This window comes from Serinus canaria, chromosome 12 (genome assembly GCF_022539315.1).
Source record: "Serinus canaria isolate serCan28SL12 chromosome 12, serCan2020, whole genome shotgun sequence".
Lineage (NCBI taxonomy): Eukaryota > Metazoa > Chordata > Aves > Passeriformes > Fringillidae > Serinus > Serinus canaria.
Window position 1 is genome coordinate 9,442,598 of NC_066326.1, and position 21,299 is coordinate 9,463,896.

At 44.0% G+C, this 21,299-nt stretch overlaps 1 protein-coding gene across 5 annotated transcripts in view; it reads left to right on the forward strand.

Annotated features, from left to right (window-relative positions):
- GRIP2 (glutamate receptor interacting protein 2) overlaps positions 1–21,299 on the forward strand; it is a 261,679-nt gene that overhangs the window by 183,740 nt on the left and 56,640 nt on the right. For all 5 annotated transcript variants that reach the window (XM_030227934.2, XM_050979132.1, XM_018915120.3 and 2 more), the window contains exons 2-3: positions 17,987–18,067; positions 21,126–21,261. In XM_030227934.2, the coding sequence (XP_030083794.1) occupies positions 17,987–18,067; positions 21,126–21,261 (217 nt within the window). The remainder of the gene's footprint in view (positions 1–17,986; positions 18,068–21,125; positions 21,262–21,299) is intronic.

A 21,299-nucleotide genomic window follows, 5' to 3' on the forward strand; every position in this document is an offset into this window, starting at 1 on the left:
AAGTTGTGGTCTTGCAGATGTCTGACCAGAATCTGCCCTGATTCAACCTGAATGAACTCCAGTTGGGCCACATCATTGTTGAGCTGTGGTACCCAAGCCTGGGGACTGTATTCAAGCCAAGGCCTTTATAAGTGCTGAGTAAAAGAAAAGGATGTTTTCACAGATTTTGTAGATATTCCCACCTTGCTTGTAGCTCTTCTTGCATATGACATGGCACTGTGGATTTGCATTTGGTTTGCAGCCCACAGTATCTGAAGAGTCCTTGCTGTCACTTTGATAGTTTTTCCCCATCCTTCATTCATTAGCTTGTTCCTGCCTTGGTATGGTAACTTGCATGCCCCTCTACCAAATTGTACATCTGTCCTTTCATGTATGAGTCATTCTGGATTCAAAATTTACTTCCCAGCCTGCTTCCAGTCCCTCATGCCTTGTGGCTGTCAGTAAACTTAAGAAGATCTCTGCAACCATCCAGGTCATTTAGAGAAAACTTGGAACCATACCAGGCCGGTGGAGGGTCCTCACAGAACTTCATTTAATACATCTTTCCCTCCTGATTGTGAACAACTGATGAATTTTCTCAGTGTGTGGTTTTCCAATCAGTTTTGCATACACTTCATAATCATCTGTATCCTGCTTCCCAAACATACTTACAAAAATAGCATGTGAAACAGTGTCAGAAGCGTTTCTAAAATTGAGATATAGCAACTTGCATTTTCTGTCTATCCAGAAATGTTACTCTCATATGGAAAGCAATTGAGTGGGCATGACTTATTTGTGGTAGATCCAGGTTTGCAGTTAGTCTTCCTCATTTGGTGTTAACAGCTCACACACAGCTAGTCAGCTCCAGGAACTGAAAGAGAGGGTGATGGATTTGTCATTCTCTCGCCCCCACTCTGGTAGCATGTTGTTTTGGTTTGGTTTTTTAAACTGAACATTACATTTTATTCTGCAGCCTTGGGATGTCTTTACCCCTTCTCCTTAGGGTCTTATGGATACCTCCTGATGGCTTTAGGACTTTAGTGACCAGGTCTCTAAAGTTTTGTTGACTAACCTTTTAAGTATAAATGAGCTGATCTGTGCTGTCAAAATGAATTCTTGCTCTTTCTAGAGATTACCCATTCTACTGAAATTGCTCCTTTATAGAAGAAAACAGATGAAAGTAATATCCTACAGCTTTTCATGGCCTATAGAAACAATTTTTTAAATTCAGTTTTTCTCCGCCAGTATGGAGGTTACTGAGTTTCCTCTCAAATGCTTGTGGTCAAGCATAACTTATTACTAGAGATTTGTTAAGAGAGGGATGTTTTCAGTGCAAAGGCCAGGGAGATTTGATACAAATGCTGGTCCACGGTGTCGCTTGAACAACTGCTACAGAGGTTTTCTCTCCAGTGTTAAATGTTGAAGCCCAGTTTCCAGCCCAGGCATTAACCTCCCTGCTACCCTCCTTAAGAAAATTTCCCTGCCACTGGAAGAGGTTCACTCTGGCTTAGAGTGACCCATAGAAGGGGACTGAGTTTCATATGGTGTGCTAAGTCTTGCTTTTGGCTTTTTATCTAGGATCACTGTTCTTTATAATGTTTGTTCTGTTTTATTAATCCATGGAAGCCAAGGGTAACTGCACTGCCAAAGTGCTTGCATATGTTAGGGCATGTAGGATTGGATTTCTTTTGGAAATGGACTGTTAAAATTGATTGTGTGCGGGTGTCAATGTTTACTGCTTGTGATATTATCCACCCAACTCAAGGATGGAAATCATGGAATTTTACCCAGAAGGTTAGAAAAAGGTATTGGGCTACTTGGAGGGAAGAGCACCTCTGCTTTTGTGTGTAGGCATGTGTAGGTGTTGCAAAGAAAAGAAACAATTAAATCTAACAAGTAATAATGCTCAGAAAGATGTGCTAATGCAGAGCTGGAGAGGAAAAAGTAGAGCAAAAAAAATATTTAACAATGTTCATCAATTGACAACGAAATGCTACCAGGCATAAGAACATTTAAGGCTCTTTTCAGCTGTCGGTTCAGCTACTGCATAAATTTTAGCATGTGAGTAATCCCATCAGGGTAGGCATGGTCTTAAGCCTTGATAGGATGGGGCCCCCAGGTCATTGTATGCCTGTCTATTCAAGGTGGCAGAATTTGGTTTCAAGACAAATGTGCTTGTGTGGGTGTTAGGAAATTCTGGGTCTGTGACAGTCTGACTGCTAGTCTGCTTCTGATTTTTTTTTCCTTATAATATTATTATTATTATTATTATTATTCTGTTCATAACAACAACAAAAAAAATTACAAACTGAGCTTGATGTTCTTAGCTGCCAAGTTTATTAATCTGGGTTTACAAATCAGTCTAGTAACTTGAAATGTGCAAAATCACACAGGATGAAGAATTTCTCTCCCTCCATTTCTAACAATTGCCACCCCCGATTTTTTTATTTCAATGGAAGTTTTTTTTTTTTCTTTGACCGTGTGTTTTTGTTCAAGGATCTGATAATTACATGCTTGGAGATGATGGCTTTTCAAAAGCATCTTTCCCAGCAATTTTCAACTGGAGATGTGGATAAAAATATCTCCCCATTTTTTATCAGAAATGTTTTCAGTAATGTGCAATTATGAGCTCTGCCTTCATTCAATTCATCCTGGAAGAATTTGCTTCACAGGGAAATTTGTTTCCTAGCTGCTGTAGATGCCAGCATAGTTGGCAGCTGCAGGTTTTGTGGGGAGGAGGGAAAAAAAAGGCCCAGAAATTAAAATTGCTGTGAAGTAAATTGATCTCAACACCTGGAAACCATGAAAAGATGGAATCTCATACTTTTTTGTTAAATCATTGTTAAACTGCTTTGCATATCAGTCCCAAAACAGCCCTGTAAATTATTTAGTGTAGCTGAGAGATGAAGAGATGATCCACTTCATCACTCCTCACCACTGATCTGTTTCTTACTGTGCAGGTTCATGTTAGCAAAGTGGAAGGCATTGTGATTTTCTTCCCAGCAGTACTCCAACTTCCAGCCTTAAAATATAATCAACACTTGTGTGGTTTATCATAACGAAGCTTTGAGGTAGGAGCTGGCTCAGGTCTGGGGAGAGCAGCATTGGTGAGAAGGTCTGGGGAGCAGTTTCAAAAGCATAAACATGCTTTTGTCCTGGGAGGCAAGAACTTGTGCTGGAAAGAGTATGATCTGGCTCCCTTCTGCCAGGTGTGTGGATGAAAACAGGATGTGTTGCATTTTTCTGCATCATTGCATCTTCCTCTTTCCCAAAGTAGGGATGTAGGTCCCTGATCTGGTGTGTGCTTCTGTTTTGGAGGTCATGTGCCAAGCTGTTTGCAGAGATTGAGTAGACTAACTCATTTGACACTCCAAATAATTCTTCCCTGCCAAGTTCTATCCCTCCTTAGAGCTCTCTCAGTACGTGGGCAGCCCAGAGGTCCAGCACTCTCAGCCCCTGCCCTATGGGAGCTCTTACCTGAGGCTGAGGGTGCAATGGCACAGCTCCAGACATTTGCTTTTCCAGCCAAATAGCTGACTTCAGACATGGATCTCCTCCTCAGTCTTTGAGCAACCACATGCATGACCATACAGATGATGAGGGTCTGAGTCAGACCTCCAGCAGTCCCACTGTTGTGCCACCAGCCCACATGGTGGAGATGTTGCAGCAATAAATCTGCTTCTCCATCAGATTTCAGTGAAGATCTCCTCCTTTTCCCTTGTGGGTGTGATGGCTGATCCATACAGGGTCCTTACTGCAGTGAATCCTTCACCCTGAAAGGTGAGGGAAGTGGCCTGCTCCTGCCCAGTGATTTATAGAGGGAAATTTCTTTATGGAATGTGGTGCCATTTGGGTAGGATTAAACTCTTGGCATCAGATGTGTTTTGCTAAGGGTTTTTTTTTTTCAATGATGTAATGCATTTCCCATACAACCCACTGTGTAAAGAGATCCTATTCCTTCCTGCCATGAGACGCTGTGCTCTGCTGCTCCTGCCCCCAGAATGCCTCCAATCTGCAGCCCACGAGCCCCCAGGAGAAGGGGGGATCTTGGGGCACCATCTCTGCAGGTTCAGCCTCAGCTGATGCCTCTGCAGCAGTGAAGCCATGCAGGGGAATCAGGGGGATGTGAGTCTGAGGTAGGAATGGACTACATGGGATCCTGGGATAGAGCCACAGAAGTATGCCTGGAATCAGTGGGAAGATGCTCAAGAATGTGCAGATCTGGATGAGACAGCCCAGATGACTTGTAAACCTTGTACTGTGGAGTTAAAATCAGAGTGAAGTTAGAAGAGCTCAGAGACAGAGGGTGCTCATTGCTTCATTCACTCATTGCTTCCTATTTTCCTGCAAACCCAGGTGTCACTCTGTCATCCATTGCTCCCTTGCCTGTCTGTGCTGTGCAGCATGTGGATCTTCTCCCTGCCATTCCCTGCTCTTTGCTGCTGTAGCCAGGCCATGGGAGGTGACTGCTGCCATCAAGGTGGTGGCAAATACCACCCAGCTCCAGGCTGGATGCAGACACTGTCGAGAGAGAGGTGCTGTGATTTGTGAGGCTGGATAAGAGGCTTGAGACAACAGAGAAAATTCTGTTATCAGTAATAATAATAATAATAATAATTTCAAAAATTAATCAAAGAAACTCCTCTTCCCCCTTGTATTTCAATTTATCCCAAATCTTTTCACTCAAGCAAGCTTGGCAGAGAGGCCCCATCACTTAGAGGGGGGATAAGCATTCACCTTACAGGAACTGCAAAACAAAATGTTTGGAAACTGTGGTGGAGGCGGGCGAGCAGAGCTCCACTGGCTTTCCCTCCTTTGTAAGGGACCCTTTATAATGCAGCAGCTGACTCCAGCAGCGTCATGAGCTATAATAGGCAATTAGCTCCTAGCAGATTTATGTGACACTGTGTTTTATAAGCAAACAGTCATGTGTGTTTAGTCATTAAATGGACCTGCTGTATCTGACATTCACTGAGACAATCTCTTCCCCCTCGCCTCCCTGAGCACACACTCAGCTCTCCTGCAGCAGTGTGGACACACAGACATCCATACTTGGGGGAAACTGGTGGAAATGTATCATCAGCAGCTGCCTTTGGTTCTGGCATGCAGTGGCAAGAGGTAAACTTCTGGCAATATTTGCTTTTGGAGAATCCAGACTCCATCTGGAGGTTAGAGAGGTGGGAATGGGAGATACCTCATGGAGGGATGTCCCCCCACAGTCCTGAGGACCCCTGGTAAGGGGCTGGATGGGCACTTGCACAGCACCCTGCCAAGGACTGGCATCCAAGTGGTTGCAGTGCTCCCCAGACTTCTCCAGACTTGGAAAGTAGTCAGGTTTAGCATTCATAGTTAATTTTAAACATACCTTCTCATGCAGCTCTTCCACACATCCATTACACACTCTGAAGAACCTGCTGGTTTTAATTTTTATTAGCACAAGTGCCTTGTTGAATCAAAATTAAGTGGATATTTGGAAGCATAATGTGAAGCATTACATTTAATGGTCTGTATTCCTGCCTGGAGAAAGGCTGTCACATGCATCTTCTCTCCTCCCAAGACTCTGCAGTCTTTAGCTACACCTGAATTTTCCTGAGTTCATTGCTACTTCCTATTGTCTATAGGCTTTAAGACTCCCAGCTGCAACCATTCAGGTGTGTGTTGCACATTTTCAGGTGTAGCCTCATTCTGCTGCACACCTGTCTGGCCTTGGGTTGGGGTGTGTGGGGAGAGGGCAGGTTTGGGGTGCAGCTGGAGCTGTGCTGCTGGAGCTGCTCAGCCCAGCCCTGGGAGAGCTCCTGTGCCTCTCCCCTTCTTATCCAGGTTCCCCTCCCTTGTTCAAAGGGAAGCATGTGTCTGCCTGGGGCAATGCAAAACTGACTTTTCCTCAGTCCTAGGCATGAGTCTGCCAGTCCCTCTGGTGTTTGTGATGGTGGGGAGAGCTGGGACTCTCACCAAATTGCAAGTGCTCTTTTAACCAGTGTCCCCATTTCCCATCCTGAGGCTCCTTTTGGCCATACCTTGCTCCTGGCTAATCCCTTGATTGCTGTGGGTTTAGGTTTCAAAGAAGGCGAAGGGAAAATTAACCCACAGAACTCTGGGGCACAAATTCTTCACAGAGCAGGATTTCCATGTGAAAATCTCAAGGTTGTCTTGGCTTACAGGTACCCATAAGAAACATCTTTGTGAGCTTTTCAGAGGCTCACAGAGCACAGCTTGCAGCATTTTGTTCTGAATTTCACCAGGAGTTTCCGTGTCTTTTGTGAAGTCTCATGCTGGCTGAAGTTGAGTCTGGGTTCTCCACCTGTTTTATAAAGCAATTGTGATATAAAGCAATTGGAACCCAGCACAGCAGTTTGCATTAAGGCAGCCATGGAAAACAGCTGGAATACATTAATAACTCTGCTGGAGCAGGGTCTCATCCATCTTTCATGCTGAACAGAGGTTTGCTTTCACTGAAGTGGTGCTGTGCTGATCTTTGACATCAGCCTGTTTGGAGGCTGGGAGGTTGGCAGAGTCTGAAGTCAAGTCAAGGCTTAATGGGAAGCAAGAAGTGGGCAAGCACAAGAGCTGAGCTTGTTGGAAGAGAGATTTAATGGGCAATTCAGGCAAATTTTTAACAGCTGGTTTGATGACTTCAGGCTGCACCAGTTCCAACGTCAAATAACTTGGAGCTCTGTAACTTTCATATTTCATCTTGTTTTCCTGCTAAATCTGATATTTCCTGACTCTTCAATTTCTCTCCTTCTCCCTCCTTCCTTTCATTTTAAGTGAGGCTCTTGCTTACTCTTTCTTTAGTCATTTAGCTGTAAGCTTATTCCATCTCTCACACAGCTCCTGTGAATCCTTCTGACACAGTCTAGGATAAATCAGCCTGGGCTCATACATGGGCCATTGCATAAGAGATGGTTTGTGTGTCAGAGTCTAAAATCTACATATGTTTAGATCAGTCCTGAAGTGGGAACATCTGTATGTATTAATATATAATGGCTTTTACCACATGAATGAATAATCCAACTCCCACGATTTGGTATTTACTCTTTTTGAAACATTGCTACTTAGCTGAACACTGAGGGAGAATCACATTTATGGGAATTAAGTCTTAGTAAGGTTTAGCAGAGCTTCGTGGATAAGCTGGAAACAAGTCTAAATGGGGTGACAGAAATCTTTCTTTTAAAATAGTTAATGCTGTCTGGAATTTCTTCCTTATTTTTGACTCCCACTGGCTTTTAAGCACTTTGCATCAAAATGCAGTGCAAATATGGGATAAAGCACCTGATTTGCCACCTACTGCATTAAATGTCCTCCTCTGTGATGTCACCTTCCTGCAGCACCAGCTGTCTTTGCAGTGCTAAAATAGGTTCCCAAACCTTGAGGGCTGCACTGTGAGCTGGGGGCTCCAGCTGGGGCATCACCCTGTTGCTGGCAAACCTGGCTGTGAGATGCCTTAGTGCACTGGCCCATGGCACAATGCAAAAAGCTGTTGGAGATAAGTTTTACCTAAATCTGTTTGCTCACTTCACACCTTGATCCCTGGCTCATGCTTTTATTAAATGTTACTGCACTGAAATGCACGTCTTCTGTTGCCTGATTTGCCAGTGGTTTTTTTTTGTTTTGTTTTGTTTTGTTGTTTTTGTTTTCCTGTGGTTTGCAAGGGTTTTCTTACTGCTGTTGGCACTGAGATTGATGCATACCACACATGGACCTGTATCAATCTCAGCCACCTCTTGAACTGGCACTGTAAATCTCCCAGATTTGATCCTTCATTTAATTTTCTGTGCCTCTCCTCTGAGTCAGAGCAGACTTGTAATTGGGAGCAGAGAGAGGATGTTAACCTGGATATGTGGTAGGGTGACCTTCTTTGAAAAAGCCCTCCTGGGCTCCCCTTGCCCACCCCTTGTTGTATCTTGCTGGTACAAGCGTTGCTTATGTCAAACTGATGAGACCAGCAGGGAAGCAAGATGTGATTTGCTTTCCCAGAAGCAAAAAGAAGGGGCTTTTCCCAACTCATCTCAGGAGCTGTGTTTTCTAAAAGGTTTTCTTAAGCTTGCTTTTCCTCTCTTCAGTTGGTCCGCATGGACTGCTGTAAGTTTAGAGGTGCTAAAATTTTGCCTGTGCTTTTTGGGGCACATAATTTACTTTTGTAACAAGGAATCTCTTTAAAGTACTATAGAAATAAGACAAAAACAGGCATTACAACTGTTGTAAGTCCCTTTTTTTAAAGGATTACTAGGCTGAATGTTGGCACAATGTCTTTTGCCACCTCATCTTCCCTGTCTGGTGAAGAATCCAGTGATTTTTCCTTTGCTTTGTCTACTGCCTGTCACAAGAGATTTGCTCTTGACAATTTGCCTGCTGAACTGGGAAAAGTTATCTGTCTGTAGCAAAGCCCAGAATTAAAAACTGTTGTCTCAAGCCCCTAATTTACAAACTCCAGGATATCCAGGGATAGTTTTCATTACTTCTACTTCTATTTCAGAACTCATGTTCTGTTTTTTTACTTCCTACCCAGGTATATATGGGGAAGTGGGTATTTCAGTTTTCCTCTGTTTGAAATTAAACATCTTTTCACCATAAAAAATGTAGCTCAGGGAATGCTGTCAGTCATTGCTTTTTGTCCCTGCTGCAGTAATATTGATGTATCCTTTTGCTTCATTTGAGGTGGGATCTTCTGATTTGAGCTGGTCAAAACTGCAGAAAATATTTATTATGGGCAAAAATTACCCTTTCACTGAACTGTGATATTTCTTTTCAGCCAATTTAATCCCAAATGGCACCTTCACCTGTTTTGTTTTGGGTTTTTTTGTAAGACTGTGTTGTGACTGAGCCATTCAACATCCAGTCTCACTCCCTGCATAAAACAGTTCAAAGAGCTTAGCTCCTGTGAGCCATCCTCTGAATTGCCTAAGGGCTGCCAAATGATTCTGAGAAAGATGTCCATCCATCATGCCAAGACATTCTGTAACACAATGTCCAGGTGGTTCATTCTTTGCATTCAGTGAAAAGAGAGGCCATGCACATGTTCCAACATCTTGGATGCATCTATAGCTTCCCTTCTCGAATGCATCTCCCTTCCCTTCCCTTCTGGCTCTGTAGCTCTGCCCTGAAGGGTTCTGTGCTCTCCTGCCAGGCTCACACACCAGACCAGATTGCCTTCTCCCTTCTCTTCAGTACAGCCCTACCTTGTACTTCTTAAACTCCTCTGCTCCCTGGAAAGTTAACAGCCTCTTGAGTTAACAGTTCTTTTGTAAGATCTTGGAGGATGAAAGACAACAAGTACCGTTTTTAAAGCAATCATAATAGGGATCAAAGGAGAGTTTGTAAAAAGCAAAATAGGTGCAAGAATTTGCTATCACTAACACTGCAGCAAATTGATCTCCACTTCAGAAGATGGAAGTCCTGATTTCTCCCTGTTCTGTCACCCCCAAGCTGTTGCTTTGTGCTTCATGTTCCCACCCAGGCTGTGCATGAGAGTGCCCAGCTCTTGGCACTGCCAATGGCCCTTGAGTCCTGTCTCCCTGTCTTCTCCCTGAACCTCTGTGAGTCCAACCCTGACATTAGATAAGACAGTAAAAACCCCAACAAGACACCAAGATGAAATATATTTTAATATGGACATTGATAATGTTTTTGGCTTCAACTATTGATATATCAAAAAATAAAAGTTTTTGCCTGTTGGGGTGTAGTTTTTGATAAGGTGCCTTAGTTGGAAGGCAGCTTGGAGCCAAACCCTGTGCAGTGAAAACGTTCATGATGGCTTTCATTAAAGCAAACCTTGTTTTTTACTAACTCCAGGGTTTTTAAAGGAGTAAGTAATAGTGGCCTCTCGACTTAGGTGGCACCAGTGATCTGAGTGCTAAAGTCTAATAAACTGACAGTACTTAATTTCATTTGATTGAAAACCCACAGTAGAGCTGTCTTTTATTATTTGATTTTACTCCACAGTCACTTAGCATGGCATTTGAAAGAAGGTAAGTCCTCAGGGTTTGGATTCAGCAGGCTGCATTTCTTATCCACCTCCATATTTAAGAAAGAGTTTGGAAGCTTACATGGAGTTAATAGGGAGAATTGATTCCCTTGCCAGCTAGGATTTACTGCTGCCTGCTGCTTAGATTAATAAATCCAGTTGTATCTAGTGAGGCATTCTTCCTTGGGAATGATGTTAGAATTTATTGGTAATTTCTCACCATATTACAATTGCTAACTTGGATAATTTCCATGAAAGATTAGTCTGAAAATGTATCTTATTCCCCATGAATTTTTACTCTCGAAAGTTAGCTACTTCAGATAACACAATCAATATATCAGCAATATTTCATCTTTCTAGTTTAGTGCTGGACTGTCCCCAGTACACTCTACGCTGCTTAATAAGAGAAATTGCCAGATTGACTAGAAAATGTGACTTTAATAACATCATTTCAGGCACTAGAACCATTGAGAAACAATAATCTCATGGAGTTGGTTTTTGCACTGTTCTTGTCTCTCAAGCACAGAATTGCTGTGGATGCTCTGTGTGAGTCTGTGTGTGCCAGGGACCTGCAAGGGGCTGAGGCACTGCAGGGCTTCCTCTGCCACTGGGTCATCCACAAACATAAACTGATGCAGCTGACTGAAAATGCCTGGGAGGATGAGAAGGATTGCTGGAAGGGAAGTCTCTCTCCATTTTTCTCTTTCTATTTTTTAACACTGGAAATGCAAATCTTGCTGGGGACTGCTTAAGAAAAGTGAAGAGGAGAGGACTCAGTGAGTGAAGGGGGATCTTCTTGGTGTTGATGCTGTCAGAGGATTGTTAAGAAGAGATGGATAAAAGTGAAGATTCTTGGGTTTTGTTTGGGAAAAGCTATTTGTGCTGAAGATCCAGCCTGTGAAATCCCTCAAGCAGCTCTTAATAAACCTAACTTAATGCACTAAATCATATCCTCACTGGAATCAGGAAAGAGTCATCCCTGATACTCTTAAATGAAAGAAACAAAATCACAGGCTACTCCAGAAGAACAACATAAGCTCCTCTGTGAACATTCCAGCTTCATTTCCAGCTGTTCTACATCCACTATCCCCTGGTCTCCTCCCTACCATGCAGAGGAAAATGAGTGGTGGAGTTGGGCTAGACCTGGTTTGCAAAACAGCTCTTTGCTTTTCTGAGAACAATAACTGAAGTCTTCTCTACTCAAAACATATTTTTATTGAAAGTTACAAGATTATAAACCTCTTTCAGGCTGCACTCTCTCTCCTCCCTCCAGGTTGATGAATTTTGGCCACTGGCTTCCAAAGGTGCAGAGGACAGTAGATGAACAGCATGAGAATTTAACTTTCATACAAAACCAGGAGAGACAAAAAAAGGAGCTGGTTCTAATAAATTTTTTTTTAATACTTTTTCTTCCATCTCTCAGTACTCAGTTCACTTTGAGTGGCAATTAAGAACTGCTTCCAGGTCCTCTATCACAGAGTCCCTTGGATGGGCTGATTAGATAAAGGGACTCTGTGTTGGCTTCCAAAGCAATAATGAGAACAAACAAAGCATTGTAGCAAGGTATAGAAAGACATCAGTGTAATGGCAGGTTGATTGTAGATTCTTAAATTGTGGGGTTTTTTCCTTTTTTCCTTTTTTTTTGTGTTTTTTTTTTTCCCTTGGAATGTGTTTAATGAAAACAATGAAGAGCACCAGATGTTGGCACTGCAGGCTGAGTCCAACATTCATTCTTATCAGATGGGACTTGGATCAGTCCTTGAGAGGTGTTTAATATCCTGTGAAAGTTGATGGGAGTTAAATCTTACCAAAGCCTGACTTTTCTGCAAAGTCAACTTAAATGGGCTATGTGCACACAAAACTTGTTTACTAAAAGCAGAAACTCTTCCCACATTTCATGCAAAGCAGGAATCTTCCATCAGTGTTATCTGCTACAGTCTTGCAGGGGGTAAGAAATATGCTTTTATATCCCTTGGAAGCCAACCTGCTTGGTAACAGAGACATGTTCTGGCTCATATCTTGGTCCCATAAAGGCCACTGCTGTGCAAATAATTATCTACAGCATTTCAGTTGAAAATGATTGCTTGAAACAAATTGTTCCTTTAAAAGTAATCTTGGTTTCTTATTAAAAAAAAAAAAAAAAAGAAGAACAAAGCATGGAGTTTCTGTTGAACAATAGGCTATTGTATTTTCCTAGGACTGATTTCTGTGAATACAGCAGCAGGTGTTATGAAATTGTACATGCCTGAGAAGGGTTGGTAGGTGAATGAATACAGAAAAAAAGGAGAGATGTGGAGGGTGTGGGGAGACAAATTTCATGCTGTGTCTATTGAGGAGAAGGAATTAAAAAGTACAACTTCCTTTTGGAATATCTTTGGAGTTTGGACAAGTTCTTCCTGGCTCAGAAGCCAGGAGCAGCAACTTTACAAATGGATGGAAGAGCTGCCACGACAGCCTCTGGTGGCACAAGAGGCTGCAGTTGGTGGAGCACATTCCCAGGCCAGGGCTGGAACACAGGGTCATTGCAGTAGGGCTGGCACAGGGACTGGCAGCAGGTCAAGAACAATTTTTTTCCCCCAGAATTATCTGGGAAAATGGGATAAAGCTCAGCTGTTGTTTTGGGGGCAAGAGCCTTATTTCCAGCAAGGGTGTTTCTTGTACAGCATAGCTGTTTTCCTGGGCTGTTCACTCGGAAATTTGTGATGAGAGAAGTTAAAAGGAAACTTCCCCAACTTCTAATTTGTGTCTGGGTTTCTCCTGAGTATGAGCTGGGAGGGGATTTGTTGCCAGTAAAGGGATGAATAAGAAGCTTTTCTTCACAAAAGCAACCTCTGCAATTTTTACCAGATTTGTTGATACATGTATTTATGAAATTAAGGAGGAGCTGCTCCCTAAATAACTTGGTCTGTTCCAGCCTGAGCTCACTGGTTAAGAGGAATTATTTTTAATCTTCCTGGCACAAAGGAAGGGAAAAGCATTTCAAAACACTGCTTGACTTTGGATTAATGCTGTAGAGTCACATGGAAGGTGCCCTGGGCTGAGGGAAAGGCTAGGGATGTGGTGGGCTCTGGGTTTTTCACTGGCATTCTTCAAGCCCACCCCACCTTCTGAAGAATAAAAAGTGAGGAAACCCTGGGCTCTTTCAGGGTTGGGTTGGGATTTTTGTTTGTGGTTTTTTTTTTTTTTTTTCAATGTAGCAAGCTAAAATCAGTATGATAAAAATGAAATTGTGGTGCAGAATCCTAAAGTAAAAGTGACTTTGTTTGTTTGTTTTAAGCACAGGAATGTGGACTATCTTGTCTAAGGATTTAGTGCATTTGTTGCTGTATGCTTGGATTAGTTTTATGCATGGCAGGATTATGCTTTAGCTCAACTTTTCCAGTATTCCAGGAAAAGCAGTCTAGAGATCACTGATGGATGTGTTTCATCTGTTTCTTGGGGTTCTATTTATTTATTTTCTTTAAGTTCAATGATACAGAGCCAAAGCACTGTATTTCTAGAGATGGGAAAAGACCTGAGCAGCTGGACTGGTTATAGTGAACTGAACTCATGTGCAGATTTTCCAAGGGCCTGAGGAGCTGTGGATTTGGGTGGGCAGAAGAAAATTCAAGCTACCTGCCAAGGAAGGCTTGGGAAAGGTGGGATCCTTCATGCAAGCAGCTCCTTGTCTGAAGCAAACGCGTGGGAGGAGCTCTTGCTCTGCAGTGAACTTTGTAATTTAAGTAGTTTCAGGAAATCATGCAGGCTGTAACAGTATTCAATGGGCTTTTTCTTTTCCTGTCCTGGGCTCTTTGGATCTGCCAGTCTCCCATGTTAAAGGCTAAGTGCTTTGAAGATGGGAGGCCACCACTGTGCTGCTCTTGTGCAGAGCTGGCGCTGACACCGCTGTCCCCATCCTGCTGTGGTGGTGCTGAAATAACCCAAACTGCCCTGGGGAGTTGTGCTGGAGGGACAGCTGGGTACAGCCTTGCACTCCAGCCCAAATCCATCACTGGTGCATGAGATGCCTCTGGCTGTGCTGCCATGTAGAGTGCCAGCCTGGGGAGAGTGGGGAGGATTGTGTTACTGTCCTCCTCTGATGATGGTCCAGCCCCTGGCCAGGCTGTTGTGGGGGCTGTGCCATGTGTGAGCTAAAAACAAATTTCAGATTCAGAATGGGTGTGCATGGATATACCACTTTCCCCTTCCCCTCCTTCTGGTAATATATCAACTTTTTAAAGGTGGTGAGATGCCTAAAGAGCAGCTAGATGATTATAGTCTGTTTTTGAAGTACATGTCTGCATCTTCAGGCACTCAGAGATCTTTAAAATCCCAGGCACTGGAGGTTTGCTCCCAGAGCCACAGTTTGAATCATCACTGGTTGCCTGACCCATGCTCGTGTACCCTTGGCTTCTCTTTGCCTGACTACAGATAAATGCCTCCCTTGACTTACAGAATTTGCTCTCCTCAAAATGGATCAAATTGCAATTAGTTTTGGTCATTTGGATTTCTGCTTCCAGCCCCATGCTTTTATTCTTGCAAAAAAAATACCAGCTTGCCGTAGCGTGAACAGCTTTTGGTTCTTAATGCTGGTTTGGTATTCATTTCCCTAAACAAGGAATGCAATTATCCTGTAGCAAAATAACTGTCTCCAACTGTCTTTTTTCCATTAAACAAATGGGAGGTTTTACCTCTTGGTCTCCCCATAAGATTAATGTACTTTCTCTGCAGGAACTGTCCTAAAGAGATCCAGCAATCTGAACAACTTGCATACAGCAGTCTAATTGTCACAGAATCTGATTTAGCCAACACTCATTTTCATTATGAAGTGATCTCTGCTAATAACAGAGACTAATAGCTCTTCTAAATGAATAAAACCCCAAACTTTCCTTTTTCCCCCCACTGGCAGGGATAATGAACTCCTAATCTGTGCTCTTTCCAAGGAAGCTTTTTTCCCCCATTTTTATGGTTTGGCTTGGCAGCTAACTGATGTCAGGAGATCCTGGTGCCTGTGCAGGGGCACAGGCAGGTGGAGTCTGCCCTGACTGTCCTTTATTCCTGCCCCTCAGCTGAAGCATGGAGATTTTTCCTGCTCCTTTTGTCTGTCCAGTTTGTTTCTGAAGGAATGAAATAGATGGGGATTCTCTCTTATTTCCTGTCACTCTACCTGGTACACTGTACACTGATGTGTATCACTGTTCTGCACTGCTTCTGCAGGGGAGAAGAGTTCAAAGCTCTGTGGGAAGGTGTGGGGACTCAGAAGTTCTTCTCTCTCTGGTGTTATATAAATAGTAAGGCATGTAAATAATAAAACTATTGTCAAAGTCTTACAGGATCTTTGTATGTTGCCACAGATTCCCATCACTATAGGGATCAATATATGGAAAATGTTGCAATCTCAGTTTTACTGAGGGTCTTATGCACTTGGTGAGCTTTTCTGAAAGGCCTAGAGCCAGCATTACCATCACTGCTTTAAACCATCAACTACACAATCTTTTTTTGGAAGATTTCTGGCTCTCTTGCTGTGAGAGCAAAAGCTTGATAAATACAACTCTGATAGCTCCAGCATGGATTGCTTGCAAAAAGAACCTGCATGGGACTTAAAATTGGGAAAGCAAATCTCTTTTTAAGGAGAGGAGAGGTTCATGGATTTTTAGTGCTTGGGTTGGTGCTGCAATTTTGGCTGACTGAGCAATCAAGGCTGGTTAGCAGCCTCATCCCCAAACCAGTGCTGTGGTAGGCAGAAGAAATTACTGAGAGCACAAAAAGGAGTTCCTTTATTAAAAAAAAAATGTAAGCCCTTGCACAAACAAACAAAAAGTTAATAAAAAGTGACTCCATTATTACCAGCTTGAGTGGCAGAGCAGGAAATCTGCAAATGAACAAAGAGCCGTGCACAGGCGGGGATGCTCTGCAAGCAAATGCCAGCTCCCATTTCAGCAGGCCACGTGTGGCAGCCTCCTTTCCTGTTCAAACGTTTAAGCTAGATAATGAGGGGAAAAACCCAAACATTTTTCACATAATCCCCTGAGTTTGGAATGGAGGAGCAATAGTAGAAGGGTAGCTGTGGTGCTGATTGTTTGCTGGCTGATGTGGCTGTCAGGAGCAGTGGCACAGCAGGGTTCCTAATTGCCAGCAGGGCCTGTAGCCCAGGTCACTGCTCTTGGCCACTTGGCTGCTGCTGGAAGCTGTTGTTAGTGCACAGACAACCTGGTTCCTTGCTCAAAGGGAAGCCAAGACACGTTTGCCAACAGCTGTTGGAGTAGGGAGGGCAACCAGTACCCCAGCAAACTGGGGTTTCCTATCAACGCTGGTTGGGGTTGTGATGGGGAAATGAAGTGCAGAAGGGTGCTGGTGCCTCTCTGGTCTGGGCGGTGTGTTTATGGGAAACAGATGGTTCTCTGCTTCAGTTTGCCAGCAGATTATGGAGCTGGCTTTGAACCATCTTGTGTGGTTTCCCAGGAATGCAGGGATCCCATTCACAGCAGAACCTCACTGCCTTGAGCACATTACCTGGGGGCAGAGCTGGCAGCAGTGTTCTCCTATGGAGGGCAGCTGCATGCTGGGGTGGTCCTCACCCTCTGCAGTGGCCTGTGGCACCAAAGGCTCACTGATGCTCCAGTGCCAGCAAAAAGTTCCAGCCCTGGGTGGCCCAGGGTATATTGCAGGTGCCTTTTGCACGATTACCTCCGGTGTTGAAAAAGGAACCTTGTGCTGGGTTTCCTGAGCTTTAGGATTCCTCTCCAATGTGCTGCTGCATTTGGGAAAGAAATAAAGGGTGGCTGTAGCTGTTGGGAATGTGGGCAAGGAGCAGCTGGATTTATCCTGCTGCTCCCCTGGGAACTGCCACCTTCCTTAATACACCCAAACCATCCCTGCTATCTGACTCTGCAGTTCTGCTAGGGATGAGGTGACAGAGAGAGGGGAAACCAGAATATTAGGAAAAACCTCCTGGTGAGAGAGGCTAAGATTTTACACCATCTTTTTTCTGTTTATGGGGAAAGTGGGCTGCCAGCAAACTGAACATTGGGATTGAGCCCACTCTGTACAGACCATTGTCTTGAATGAGGCTGCATTAAAATTTTTGTTCACTTTGTATGGAGCGGGACAAAAACTTCTTTGTACCTTAAATGTAACTTATTTGAGGGCTGTGGACAGGAATAAATGGATAAGGTTTTCAGTAACCTGTATTTATACTATCATGTACAGCTTCTAAACCTTCACAGCTACTGAAAAATTCAAGAATGTGGTCACTGAGAATGGGAGTTATTTGGTACTATATGGTTACTGGAAATTATTGATTGGAAAAGTGCCAGCTTTTTATGAAATGCCATAAAAATAGACATTTTAGATGGATGGAAATGAGATCTGCAAAAGCATGCTGCCTTCTCTGCAGATAAACTCTGTGATAGCTCTGTAGCAATCTTCCCATAGGACAATACAAAGATATTTAGATGCTTTAAATTTCAGCTTATGCTGGACAGTGTATTTACAGTGCATAATGCTATTCTCTCTTCACTCTGACTTTTTTTTCCTTTTAATCATTTAAAAGAGGGTGCTCTCTATATTGTACAGAGGCTGGAATGGCAGCTGGAAAAGGTGACTGAAATAATGGGATCTATAAGAATAGGCAATTTCACTCAAGTATAGTGATTTAGTGCCCTGCTAGTGTCCTGGTGTATGACTGCATTTCCAAACACCATAAGTTTTTTCACAAGCATAATGACAGGCTTGAAACTTGTGATACGAATGCCCCAGCTTTCTCTATCTTCAGCTGTTCCACATAATTACAGGAGTAAGGGAATTTTGTTCTCTCCTAGCAGATTAACTCCAAGAAGAATAAATCAGATAAGGTTACTGCCTTCCTGTTTCCCTCTCTACAAGGTGAGAGTCCACATGGTGCAGTGCAAAGCTGGAGCTGGTGATGTTTTTCCTTGCCTGCAGTCTGTGATACAGATGGGATTCCAATTTTGGTGTCACCAGGACAACTTCTTCAAGTGCTCTGGTTCGGTTGCTTCTGGCATCTGGTACTAATTTCAGCTTCTGTGTTTGCTCTGCTCACAGATGATGGCCCTTACTCAAAGGGGAGCAAGGACTCTGGTGGGATGGACGCAGCCCTGGTCTCCAGGAGGCAAAGCATCCCAGGTAAAGGAGGGGATCAGCTCCTGCTCCAAAACATTGGGGTATCCATTACCATTTACCTGGATACCCCTAAAATGGGTAAAACCCCTCAAAACACTAATTTTGGTGCACCTATCAGCAAGGCTTTAGCTGGAAGACAGAAATGGATGTTGGTTACTGGTCTCAGTGAGTGTTACTGGTAACAATCACTGAGGCCCTGTCTTGTGTGGGCCTGTTGACAGTAGTTACAGGGAGCTGGGGAAGGACTCATTCCTGCACTGGACTGACACTCACAAAGAAGAAAACAGCAGCAAAGGAGAGAGGGAAGAAATGCTACCATAGCTGAGCTCATCAAGCAGGGAGGGAGACTGGCAGTGTCTGGCAAGCTTCAGATTTCTCACATCTGACTAAGTTTGTTTTGATATTTAGTCAGTCACAGCAAATTTTTGTGTGAGATGAACCTTCCCAAGCAGAAACACCCCGGGGGCTGAAGAGGAAGTGGAGAAGTGGTAATTCATTTGCCTCTGCTGGCACTGGGCTTCATGTGCCAGCAGCTCTCCAGCAGGTCTGGATGGTCTGCCTGGGACAACTCATCTCCTTCCTAGGAAAGCCAGGGACTAGGTTTTGACTTCTGGCTGCTAATGACCAAGTCACAGGGTTGGTTTAATGTGTTCTAGGTAATGGGGAGGAAGCGGGGTCCTTCTGCTATTGCTTCATCATTCAGGACTTGTTCCACAGGATATTCTGCATCACACCACTGCAACACACCACCATAGTGCAGCCCTGATGGGGAGACACTCACAAGGCCAATGCATCCAACATCCCCAGCTCAAGGCATCTCAGTGGGGAGGGAAAAATTCAGGTGTGCTCTTCCTGCCCTGGGATGCAAAGTCCAGTCATATATGCCAGTAGAAGAAATCCAAATCTGCTCATATATGGTGCTTAAAGACTATGTCTTGAAGGACCAGATCCTCCTTAACCAGCTCACTTTTACACTGTGTGGGTCTGTGACAGTGGCAGTAGATTTATAGAAACATGGGTCAAAATTCCTTATGGCTGACCTTGATTGGTTGATCTCAGGGATCTGCCTTTTTTTGGAGCAGTAATTTCTCCTTGAACCCATAACAATGGGTAATTGCACTCTGGGAGTTCTCATTTTAAGCACTTATCAAGGATCAAAATTAAACCTTGTTGACAAGCTAATAATCTCCCCTTGTGGCACCATCTGTGTTGATCAGTCATGTCTGTAGTTGAGAGGAAATTTGCAGGATGGTGCCGGATGTTGTTCTTTCCAGCACGGTGGCGAGCCCCCCCAAGGTCCTGGCAGCCCCTGGGCTCCTGGGTTGGTGAATTGAAAATTACCTTACTGCAGCTGGCAAGGGATCAAAACTGAGTTTAAAGAGCAGAAGTATTATGGACCTGACATTTTTACAAGGAGCTGCCAGTGCCACATTAAATGGGTGCCCAGCAGTGCCTAAACGCCTGCCAGACTGGAGTTGGATTGCAAAGAGGTTCCCTACTCATGTTAATCAAGTGCACAGATTATTCTTGGAAGTGCTTTACAAAACAGGTAGTGCATGGCAGGGCTCTAAGTGAGCTGCAATTTCTGGTGTCCTGGTGGCTTTGAACAGGGGCAAAGTGCTGGTGATGAGGCACCACAGTGCCAATAGACCCCATGTTTTGGATGGGTGCAGGAGGCCTTGCACCAGCATGGATCTTCTGTGTTAATATGCTATTTAAGGGGCCCTGCCTTGCTCTGGAAGCCAGTGTGCAAGAGATTTCAAATGTTCCCTCTCCAAACAGAGCATCTTATTTAAGCCTGGTAAGGTTTACTGCACCTGGGCCATTTGCAACATGGGGTTTTTGTGGGGCTGCTGTTTGTTGTGTGCTGCCAGTGCCCATCATCACCTCCTCACAACTTTGGAGAAGGGCACCCTGTGTGAGGGTGACTACTTTCCTCCTGTAAAATGGAAGATTTCAGCACACTGAGATAGTGGAAGTGGATGGATAATGCTATAGACAAATTGTGTAAAAGCTTATGAGAGGAGACTCTGACAAGGTGTGGATGTTTTCCTATTTGCTCCAAGGCTAGTCCCCCTTTGAGCAGAGTGTGAGGTCTGTTGTGTGCAGTATTGCAGAGCTGCCTTTTGCCAAGTCTTTGGCATGATCTGTGATGAGATCAAAACTAATAGAGGATTGGGTTTATATGTAGGTGCTGGACTGACAGGAGTGTTGTCTTGGACTAGAAGAGGTAAAATGTGCACTGCCTGCAGCACCCAGAGAAGCACTACTGGTGCAGCAGGTGTGGGTGGGCATCCCCTGGACCTGGACCTGTATCTGGTGGCAGGCAGTGCACATGGAACAGGTCATGGTGTCAAAGTGACTTGTGTCTTCAATTCCAGCTGCAGATGAGGTGGTAGGAGGGAGTTTGACTTGGACTAGTGCAGATGGGTGAGCAAATTGCTGTGAATGAGTGAAGGTCATGCCACCCCCTCCAACCCCCAACGATGGCAGGATCTCACCCCTCTCCACATTGTGTTCTGTATCTCCCAACTATATTGATGTCTCATAATAGTTTTTTTAATCACAGTATTTTAAGATCCACCCTGTTCAGTCCATCTAGGCAGATACTGCAGGTCCACATCTCCTGGACCTGGCTGCAGGAACGTCCTCCTCCTGTGTAACTGTGACCACCTGAGAGCTCTGTTAATGGCCTCCTCACTCTATATCAAACAGAGTTCCTGAGATGGTCTCCCTGGACCATTGCTGAGCTCCCATCACCCTGGGTTTGAATTTTTCTACTGCCTCCAGTACCTTGAAACACAAGGTTTTTCTCTCTCATAAGCCCATATTGCTCTGCCTTGTCTTCCTTGGTTCTGCCTGCCAGACCTGCATGCAAACATTGCTGTGGGTCTACCAGGACACACTTCTGTTTTACAACTTAATTTCAAATGAACAGAGGCTTTTTCTTCATGGTAGGTGTTCAAATCTACTTTCCCACTACCTGTAGGAAAAGGGTGTCCTTGGGATTGAGGGAATGTGCCTTCCACTGAGTTGTTTGTCTTTATTCCCAATCTTTCAGAGGAGTTCAGAGGGGTCACAATCGTGGAGCTAATTAAGAAAGAAGGAAGCACCCTCGGTTTAACCATTTCAGGTGGCACAGACAAAGATGGAAAGCCAAGAGTCTCCAATCTGAGGCCAGGGGGACTGGCTGCAAGGTGAGAAATGGAAATAGAGTGCAGAGAGCACAGCAGGA